This window comes from Rhamphochromis sp. 'chilingali' (genome assembly GCF_963969265.1).
Source record: "Rhamphochromis sp. 'chilingali' genome assembly, contig: SCAFFOLD_82, whole genome shotgun sequence".
In the NCBI taxonomy this organism is placed as follows: domain Eukaryota; kingdom Metazoa; phylum Chordata; class Actinopteri; order Cichliformes; family Cichlidae; genus Rhamphochromis; species Rhamphochromis sp. 'chilingali'.
The window spans coordinates 100001-110093 of NW_027667083.1; the positions used below are offsets into that span (position 1 = coordinate 100001).

Genomic DNA, 10093 nt, shown 5'->3' on the forward strand with positions numbered 1-10093 from the left:
GTTTCTTCCATTTCTCAACTTGTACGTTTTTCTTTTTCTTATTTCACAACTTGTACGTTTTCTGTTTCTTATGACTGGATAAGGGGTGAATGATAGGACGGGGCACTAGTTTTGGTTTCACAAAGCCATTGGTCACCCCCAGATTGTGAGCAGCAACAGTCTCCCCGTTGACCACTCGAAACAAAGTGAATTCGGAAGACAGAGTGTGCATGACCATCGGGAGGTCTCGCTCTCGAACCAGGATGAAGTCCGTCTGATACGTCGACAGCATGAAAACAGAAATGTTGTGGTCGGCCAGTGGTGCGATGACTGATTTAGCGATTTTGGTGACTCCTATGGGTTGTGAAGTGGATGTGTTGCTACCTCCTGACACCACGTTAAGGGCCACCCACGTGGCGTCGGCAACGCTGATGTGCTCCGACTGGGGCAGCTCTTTAAATCCTTCCTCGTCGACGATGATGGTATAGTCCTCTGGAGTCTCTGTCAAACTGAAAAACTTGCATCTTGTTTTGGAGGCCAGGAAGGCGAGTTTTATTAATCCGTGAGTGCAAATCTGGATCCCTTCTTTCTCTATACTCGCCACTTTCAAGCTGTGCTCTAAAATATGAAGCTCCATCTTTTACGTCTTCTCATTTGAGGAAGGACTAAAATGGGTTAGGGTGGGGAAGATAATCCCTTCTCCGAAAGGAAAAGGAGCGTGCACGGTCCATCCCTCCCTGCGGCCCTCCGTACCCGTCCCAGAAGACTTGGCGGTCACGTTGGCGGCGGCGGCCATAGCATACCACCGTCCAGCCGTCGTCCATGGCGTCCAGAATTTTTTTCTTCTTTTCTTTTTTCCAAAAAAAATTAAATGTGCTTCAAAAAATATTTATTTAATTTTAATGTGAACAAAAAACGCTTTCCAAAATGTGGAAAGGAAAAAGTCACGTAAAAACAGTAAACAACAAAAGAAGGTGTGCCAAAAAAAACTGTTTATTTAAAAATAAACACAAAAAACACAACGTTTCGACCGTACACGGTCTTCTTCAGGTGTGGCACACAGAAAACTGTAAGCTAGGTTAGCTGGCAACAGTTGGACTGGCAGAGATGTGCTCTCATCGAGTGCCGAGTGGAAAATGAGCTCCTGTGTGAGCTCCGCCTTTTATATTCTCCCCTCGGCTTTCATACAAAAACATCTGCACGTATCAAGAGCGTATTACAAACATATTTTCTCACAAATGAGTCATTAACAGTGATTTCCCTGCGCCCTGAAAGAACAGAAGTTGTGAATTCACAGAAGTGGAACTCTTAAATGAAATGTTGCCTGGGACAACTGCAGATCAGATACAAGGATCCTCAGATAAAGTGCGTTCCATCGAGAGCGTGTGGTATGGACGGCACTCGCAGTAATTAGCACCAGTCACCAAGCTGTGGTGACTGGTGGAAGTTGCATATCTCCACATCAAAAACATTGTTCAGTTGAACAGAGTCTTCTGGGCAGTAGGAGAGTCAAAAGCAACAATATAGGAATAAAGGACTTTTTTCAAACACTGGTAACACTACTGACATTTAAGGAAGAAATTTACATGCTGTGATTCTGAAAAGCAACAGTGTTCCCAACAATTTCGTAACAGCGATGCAAACTGAGTGGACTGGTAAAAGGATGTTTCCTTTTGAGTAGTCCTGTAAAAATACAGTCTTGGAGTGCAATGAGAAAAAGCCACGGTGCCACAGCAGGCCAGTGCTCGGCCCAGTAACAAAGTCATAGTGGCTGTAAATGGAGAGTCTCTGGAAAGGGCAGCTTATTCAGAAATGCAGCATATCACTGTGCCATCGGGCCTCAACATCTCTGGTCTGAGGAGCACGAGCAGGAAGACTCATAAGCGATGAAGCAGGTTGAAGGCAGCTGACATAACAAACGACCAACATTTCAGTCCACCTCCACACTCGTGCCTTTACTTCTCCATCCAACCTCCTCTGGAGTTCAGACCTTCTGCCTGTTTTCAAGTTTGGTCCTTAACAGGTGGACCACAGTTCCACGGTTCCCACTGGTGGACTTCAGCCGACCGGCAGCATGCGAGCATTGCCGTTGAACTCCTCCTCCGCCTCACTGTAGGCTGGCGGCGCTGGGTACTGGAAGGCTGGTGCGTTCATAAAGATGGGACTGTCATCGCCGTCAAAGTCATCAAGGAGAGGTGTGAGAGGCTGGTCTAGGCGGCAGTCCCGGGTCACGTCGCAGTAGCTCGGAGGTTCAGAAGGCATCCTGAGAGACACCCAGCTCTGGGAGGCAGTGCTGGCTGAACTGTCCTGGCTGCTCACACTGTTGCTGCGGCTGCCCAGACCGGCAGTCCCAATGACCAAAGGCAACTCCAGGATCAGCTTGTCACTACCAGGAATGTGTACGTAAATCATCAGAGCGTACTCCACGCGGATGATGTTGCAGCCCAGCATGGATGGTTTGATCTTCGGTACCCTGATAGTTTTTCCCTGCCAGGCGTCGCACATCCCAGAGATGATGTGGTTACCACGCACCGAGGACAGCTTCTGGCGTAGGATCTTGGTGCGGCCGTTTGCCTGGTAGGTGTGTTTGGCTATGATGGCAGCCTTGGGCACAACAATGCGGGAGCAGGTGTTCTCAAACTTCGCATTGATGCAGATCTCTTCGCCTTCACAGAATCCACGCCGGTCAATTTTTGCATTCAATGACACCTGACCGTCAGGGATGAACATGCAGGTGACTTTCTTCTCCTTCATGCCACCTGCTGGAGACAGCAGGTCTGGGGTGTTGACATCCAGTGGCTCCTCCACCTCGAAACATTTCTTGCACTCTAGCACGGGCTGCTGCGGCCTCTCCATCAGGGCTTTGACACAGTACTGGACGTAGCCGAACTTCCCCTTGTATGACGACACCAGTTGCCCTTGCTGAGGGAGCTCGAATCCAAACGTGTACTCGTACTTGTTGCCAGGTCTCAACACCACAGAGCCGTCAGAGTCTGTGGGCTGGTCTTGCAGCCGCAGGACCGTTTCATGTCTGAGGTACTCGGCCTCCTGTCGGCACCGCTGCTTGCCTTTAGCGTACTCCACCTTGGCGCAGCCCAGACCCAGAAGCTTCAGCGCGGACACCCGCATCATTAGGGTTAGGGTTAGGGCGTTGGTTACGGCCCCGTCCCCCCTGGGGGGGACCGAGGAATGCGCGGTCCTTCCCTCCTGGGTTAGGATTATGGTGATAGCAGGCCACCAGGGGCCTGAGTGCACTGTCCATCAATGGGGGCCGGGAGGTGGAGACCCTGCCCAGCGGGTCCAAAAATTACCCATGTCTTGGGTTAGATCTTTCTTATCTCCGTCAGGACAAGTTCTGTGAGGTTTTCACACTCGCCTATTGAATCAGTCAGATGGGTCAGTCTGTTCTGGTCCACCTTCAGGATGGACAGCTGTTTCAGAGACCCTATGCTGTCCGGGACGACCTCCAGCAGGTTCTGTGTGAGCAGCAGGTCTGTGAGAGCCAGGAGGCCATTCAGCTCTGACGGGAGCTCCTCCAGACGATTCTCCGACACATCCAGACACACCAACCTACGAAGGTTTCCCAGCTCTGGTGGTAATGAGGACAACTGGTTACGGTCCAGCCACAGCTCCCTTAGGTTGGGGAGAGCGCCGAGGGTATCCGGCAAAACTTCCAGTTCATTGCTGCCCAGGTCCAGCTGTTCCAGTTTCACCAGGAAAGAGAGCGACGTGGGCAGAGACTTCAACAGGTTCTCCCTGAGCTCCAACGTCACCAGGTTGGCCAAATTTCCAATGTCATTGGGCAACATCTGTAATGACACATCATTGAGGGCCAGGTGAGCGAGCGCTCGGAGTTCAGTGAAACCATCCGGCAATCTGGAGAGGGGGTTTCCACTGAAGTCTGCAATCTCCAAGGCCCTGCAAAACTTAATGCTCTCTGGGATCTCAGAAATATCGTTCCTGGAGATGTCCAATTCCACCAGTTGCATGAAGTTAGCCACCTCAGGCGGGAGTCTCTGGATCTCATTGTCGCTCAGGCCAAGTTTCCGGAGGTTCAGTAGTCTGAAGAAAGGCTTTGGTAGCTCTTTGAGTTGATTGGCATCAAGGAGAAGCTCCTCCAAACTGCGGCTGTATCGAAATATTTCATCAGGAACCGTCTGCAAGTTGCAATGCCGCTTGTCCACCGACTCGACGTGGCGGTTGCAGCGCCACAGGGGGATACACTTCAGCATGTCCGGCCGCCGGAGGGGAGGGGGGTCTGGTTAGGGGGTTAGGGTTTAGGTGATAACAGGCCACCAAGGGCCTGACTGCACTGTCCATCAATGGGGGCCGGGAGGTGGAGACCCTGCCCGGCGGTTCCAAAAATTACCCATGTCTTGGGTTTGAGAGCTAATGGGCTATCGCGAGACGTTTCGGCATAGAAGTGCCTTCTTCAGTCGAGCCCAGGTGAATAAGTGTTTTCCTTTTTGTTTCTTTCCTTTATACAGGCTTTATTTTAACAGGTAAGTTTTTTCTTTCCTTTATACAGGCTTTATTTTAACAGGTAAGTTTTTTTATAGGGTTGTGCCCTCCCACCCCGATCGACTGGCAAACGTGGCCTGCCATCAGAGGGCTGCCGCCGGGCCCGGCACCTTCGCCGGCGCCTTCGGGCGGTCAGCTCCTCCGGCCCGCAGGCTCGCCTCTAGCGCTGGCTGGGGGTTACAGCGCGAAGGTCGAAGGGGGTGGTGGTTCTCGGACCCCGCCCTGTCCTCCCCACGCTTCCCCCCCCCCCCGCCAGACGCGATCGCTCGGTAGCGAGACCGAGACGCCCGGTCTGTCCCGGTGGTCATACCACGGCGGGCCTCGTCGCAGAGTGGGTAGGCAAACCCAGAGTTTGCCCACCCCGCGAGGGCGACGGGGCCCCGTCCGGCAAACACGGTTTCTCGAACCCTCGCCCCGGTCCACACGTGCGTCCGGAAAGCCTCGCCCTGGTCGACAGGGCTCAGTAGCCCCGAGCGAGCGAGCGCGTGCGTGCGCGCCGCTGCCGCCGCCTGAGGGGCTACCTGGTTGATCCTGCCAGTAGCATATGCTTGTCTCAAAGATTAAGCCATGCAGGTCTAAGTACACGCGGCCGGTACAGTGAAACTGCGAATGGCTCATTAAATCAGTTATGGTTCCTTTGATCGCTCATCCGTTACTTGGATAACTGTGGCAATTCTAGAGCTAATACATGCAAATGAGCGCTGACCCTCCGGGTATGCGTGCATTTATCAGACCCAAAACCCATGCGGGGCGTCCTCTCGGGGGTTAGGGGTCTTGGAATTTCACGTCTCAAAAAGAAAAAAAAAATAAGCGAGGCACTTTGAAGGAAGACTTCTTGCTTCTGCTGTAGCTCTGGTTTTGTGACAACTTTTTATTGTTTTGTTGATGATGGGGTTAGGTGTTAAGAAAAGAATCAGGCCACCAGCAAGCTGGTAGCCTGAGGTGCACGGGCCATCGATGGGGCCGGGTGGTGGTGTCCCTGCCCTGGTTCAAAAAATTGCCCATATCTAGGGTTTTAGTGCACATTTAGCATTCACTGGGCCGTTCGCGACGTTTCGGCATGTTTTTGCCTTCTTCAGGCCGACCCAGTGTGTCTTGTCTTTGTCTCTCTGTTTTCTGTTTGCCTCTCTTGGCCTTTTATACTCTTGTTAGCTCCTCCCACTTGGGCTTTTTTAAGTTGACTTCTTGTCTTTTTCTTTTTCTGCTTTTCTTTCTATTTTACGTGACTTCTTGTCTTTCATATCTTTAGTTTTCTTACTATTTTTCTCTTTGTTTTCCCCTTGTTTTTTCTTGTCTTTCTGTGTTTACTCCATATTCAGACAAGGCGAGCAGGAGAAAGAAAACCAGCTTTCTAGAAATTTTAGTGCAAATTGCTGGAGTCAGATACATTTATTAGGATTGTCTCTTTATCTTTTTATGGCACCCCCTGTCTTTTTTGACATCCCGTCCTTTGTTCACTGTACTTTTGTTTATGGCACCCCCTTCCTTTAAATCCTTTCCGTGTGTATTTACATTATTTTCTTTGTTTTATCTTACGTGACTTCTTGTCTTTTTCTGTTTCTGTTTATCTTTCTTTCTTGTACGTGACTTCTTGTCTTTTTCTTTTTCTGACTACTTGTCTTTCTCTCTTGTACGTGACTTCTTGTCTTTTGCTTTTTCTGCTTATCTTTCTTTCTTGTACGTGACTTCTTGTCTTTTTCTTTTTCTACTTGTTTTTCTTTCTTACGTGACTTCTTGTCTTCGTTTTTTGTGTTAGGGACCCCCCTGTGGTTAGGGTTAGGGTAAGATAGAGGGCAGGGGCACCCCCAACCCCACGAGGCACTGGCTGGTTAGGTGTTAAGAAAAGAATCAGGCCACCAGCAAGCTGGTAGCCTGAGGTGCACGGGCCATCGATGGGGCCGGGTGGTGGTGTCCCTGCCCTGGTTCAAAAAATTGCCCATATCTAGGGTTTTAGTGCACATTTAGCATTCACTGGGCCGTTCGCGACGTTTCGGCATGTTTTTGCCTTCTTCAGGCCGACCCAGTGTGTCTTGTCTTTGTCTCTCTGTTTTCTGTTTGCCTCTCTTGGCCTTTTATACTCTTGTTAGCTCCTCCCACTTGGGCTTTTTTAAGTTGACTGCTTGTCCTTTTCTTTTTCTGACTTCTTGTCTTTTTCTTTTTCTGCTTTTCTTTCTATTTTACGTGACTTCTTGTCTTTCATATCTTTAGTTTTCTTACTATTTTTCTCTTTGTTTTCCCCTTGTTTTTTCTTGTCTTTCTGTGTTTACTCCATATTCAGACAAGGCGAGCAGGAGAAAGAAAACCAGCTTTCTAGAAATTTTAGTGCAAATTGCTGGAGTCAGATACATTTATTAGGATTGTCTCTTTATCTTTTTATGGCACCCCCTGTCTTTTTTGACATCCCGTCCTTTGTTCACTGTACTTTTGTTTATGGCACCCCCTTCCTTTAAATCCTTTCCGTGTGTATTTACATTATTTTCTTTGTTTTATCTTACGTGACTTCTTGTCTTTTTCTGTTTCTGCAGCAGGTTGGTACAGGAGCAGGCACCAGAAGCAGGCCTGTGGAGCACTATGTCATCTGCTCGGCCTTGCTTCAGGATGCACTGTACAATTCGATAGCAAGACCTCATGGGTTACCACAAAAAAAACAGTGTCTTTCTGCCTCTGTCGTTCTCTTTGGTTTGTTTGAGCGCTTGTTTTTTAAATACACAGCAAGTGTCTCTCTCTCTCTCTCTCTCTCTGTCTGTCTCTCTGTCACACACACACACACACACACACACACACAGAAGCAGAGCAGCTGCTGTGCCACTGGGATTGAACAAGAGGTGCTCCCTCTGCTGGCTCAATGCGGTACAAAGTGTCTGAAGGAGTTATACCGGCGAAAATAACATCTTTCAATTGCATGTTTGGTCCACAGGATGGCGCCTAGAATGTTAAGGTTCAAAATTGAGGAAAGAGAGTACACACCACCCATGGTCCAGAGGATCTTGGTCCAACAATGATTTTAATGAACACACGTGTGGGAAGACACTCTGTACGCAGACAGCCAGTAGTCCTCGACTTAATCAAAGCATGAACAGATATTTTATAGCATCAGGGTTTGTTTACTGACGCCCCTTCATGCGTCACCGGTACATTTTATACATAGATCAGATCAACACCATCATGACTTTTCACCCAGAAAATCATCTTCTATTTTCATGGCTAGCCCTTCCTGTCTACCTTTCAGTTCTTGTCTTGTTCCTCTTTCTTGCCGAGACAACAAGGAACGGTTCCTCTTTTACCGAGACACTTTTGCAGTTACAACCAGACATGAGTAATCTCTCCTCTAAATAAATTTAACTCATGTGTGTGTGTGTCACGACCTCACATGCTCTTTGTGTCACCTCTTCACCTACTATCTGTGTCTCGTCCTCAAATGCTCTTTCTCAATTCACCTGTTGCACTTCTGACCTTTTACCAGACCAGAAGCTCACTGAGACTATGTGTATGTCTTCTACTAAATAAATGTTTTAACCAAGAACCTCTACTAAAACCTTAATATAAAATGATCTGATATATAAGTGTTTTGTAAGCATGTATTGCAATTCCTTCTATGTTCTAGTTTTCCCTCAGCATGGATCATCTAGACACTCTCACTAGTTGAAGCTTAAGACCTTTAAAGAACCTGAACATCAACTCAAATAAGCACAGATATGCAATATGTATAAAATAGTTATAACTGCACCTGGAATACAAAGTTAATTTAATACCTGTGTGCATAAAACCTTAAAGCCTTCTTAAAGCTATCTGTTACATTGTTAAAGCCTCGTCTTAGCCTGCTGCTCAAAATAACTTCCTGCTTTCACTTCTGCATACAACTTCCTGTCAGCCTGCAACTCAGTCTTTCTGAAAGAGACACTGTTTAACCCCTGAATGCAATATAAACTCCAGATTATATTATTAATGCAATGGTAATGATGACAATTATTTAACAATAGCAGTAAAATAATTTCCCTGCTCCACACTCCCTCTCTCGACCACCGGACGAAGCCCCCAAATGTTACAGTTATGCTTGGGTGTCCTGTAAGAAAATTCCAAAGACAGACAAAGCTAACCAGCCCAACAACAACCTTCTTTACTCCTCCAAAAACTACTTCTTACCACCATGCAGTTCAGGCAAGTACTGAGAAAAAGGAAAAAACAAAACAAAATGTCTTAATTTGAAAAAGCATTAATTAGATACGCAGATGGATCTTTTTCTTTTTTTTCCTTTTTTCTTTTTTTTTTTTTAAACTGCCGTGCCAATACAAAACAAAAACAATACAAGCTTGTGTGCTCGTGCTCTTTTGTTCTTCAAAGTTTTCTATACCTCATAACTGATGCATAAAAATACAAGAGCAGTCTACTAAAAACAAACAAAAAAGATAGTAAGAGTAGAAAGTTGAGCAACAGTATGTAGAATGTAACCTTGTCTTCCAACTAAATCTTGGCTTCCTTCTCCCAATCACATCTTCACTGTCTTTACCTCTGCTGTTATTCCCCTTGCCATGTACAAACTCAGTTGTTGTCACCTCAAATATAAGGAGGCAGCTCCTGTTTTTGTCAAGCACAAATGTGTCATCAAAGGATGGTCAAAAACAGCACCGTTAATGAGTAGTACAGCTGCTGTGCCACTGGGATTGAACAAGAGGTGCTCCCTCTGCTGGCTCAATGCGGTACAAAGTGTCTGAAGGAGTTATACCGGCGAAAATAACATCTTTCAATTGCATGTTTGGTCCACAGGATGGCGCCTACCTGGCAAGTCCTGTACATTGCATATTAAAAGTTGTTGCAAGTGCACTCACATGTATTTTTTGTGTAAAAGAGACACACACACACACACACACACACACACGCGCACACACACGCACACACACACGCTCAATGGAGTATAAAATAAAGACCGGGGCAGTTCTCTCACTGGAGTCTCTTAGAGTGGAGGCTGCCCTTGCTAGCAAGAAGTTCTGTGTGTTTCTCTTCTCTGAGTCTTTACTGAAGAAGTGTTTTATAACATTTTCCTTAACAACTGACATGTGTTTTTTGTGTAAAAGAGAGAGAGACACACACACACACACACACACACACACACACTCACACTCAGCGGCTCAGAGATGAGGGAAAAACAACAGAAATCAGGATAGATTTTAATGTCAGGAGATGCCCTGTGATGCTGGGGCCATTGTGTAAGATTGGAATGTGTACCAGTGGCTGGTGGGTGGTCCTTGAAGGTCCCGGGAGGAGGCGGCGAGGAGGCAGCGGGTGGCTGGGCTTGAGCTGTGGATCAGGGACGTCATTAATTCTGCCTGGTGCTGCGTGTGCCCTGTGCAGCTTGGATGTCTGCCGCTGACGCTCTGTGGTTCCTGTTCTGCTGATCTCCTGGTCCACACACGGCTTCAGGGTGCACTGTACAAGGGGAGAAGAAATGCATCATTGGTTACCAAAATAAAACAGTGTCTTTCTGCCTGTGTCATTCTGTTTGGTTTCTTTGAGCGTTTGTTTCTTAAATACACAGCAAGTGTCACTCTCTCTCTCTCTCTCTCTCTCTGTCACACACACACACACACACACACAC

General features: G+C 47.4%; 4 protein-coding genes across 6 annotated transcripts in view; all 4 read right to left on the reverse strand.

Moving 5' to 3' along the window:
* Positions 1-773, reverse strand: part of LOC308391465 (cytosolic arginine sensor for mTORC1 subunit 2-like) — a 1413-nt gene extending 640 nt beyond the window's left edge. The window contains exon 1 of the mRNA XM_080908032.1: positions 1-773. This exon is cut by the window's left edge and continues 640 nt beyond it. Within this exon, the coding sequence (XP_080764158.1) occupies positions 44-616 (573 nt within the window). The 5' untranslated portion in view covers positions 617-773 and the 3' untranslated portion in view covers positions 1-43.
* The window catches only part of LOC308391459 (uncharacterized protein), a 36543-nt gene extending 26498 nt beyond the window's left edge, over positions 1-10045 (reverse strand). The window contains exon 1 of one of the 3 annotated variants that reach the window (XR_013970626.1): positions 9724-10045. The gene's annotated coding sequence lies outside the window, so the exon portion shown is untranslated. The remainder of the gene's footprint in view (positions 1-9723) is intronic. The other 2 variants (XR_013970628.1, XM_080908027.1) reach the window with 2 other exon arrangements.
* Positions 1675-3149, reverse strand: LOC308391462 (thioredoxin-interacting protein-like). Its single transcript, XM_080908030.1, has one exon. The coding sequence runs from the start codon at positions 3109-3111 to the stop codon at positions 2038-2040; it is 1074 nt and encodes a 357-aa protein (XP_080764156.1). The 5' UTR covers positions 3112-3149; the 3' UTR covers positions 1675-2037.
* LOC308391464 (uncharacterized protein) lies at positions 3156-6285 on the reverse strand. Its single transcript, XM_080908031.1, has one exon. It carries the CDS (start codon positions 4209-4211, stop codon positions 3303-3305), a length of 909 nt encoding a protein of 302 aa, XP_080764157.1. The 5' UTR covers positions 4212-6285; the 3' UTR covers positions 3156-3302.
* Positions 10046-10093: the final 48 nt, after the last annotated feature.

Bases quoted from the DNA above. Each gene is read 5' to 3' on its own strand.
- LOC308391462 (XM_080908030.1), bottom strand. From the start codon at position 3,111: ATGATGCGGGTGTCCGCGCTGAAGCTTCTGGGTCTGGGCTGCGCCAAG.
- LOC308391464 (XM_080908031.1), bottom strand. From the start codon at position 4,211: ATGCTGAAGTGTATCCCCCTGTGGCGCTGCAACCGCCACGTCGAGTCG.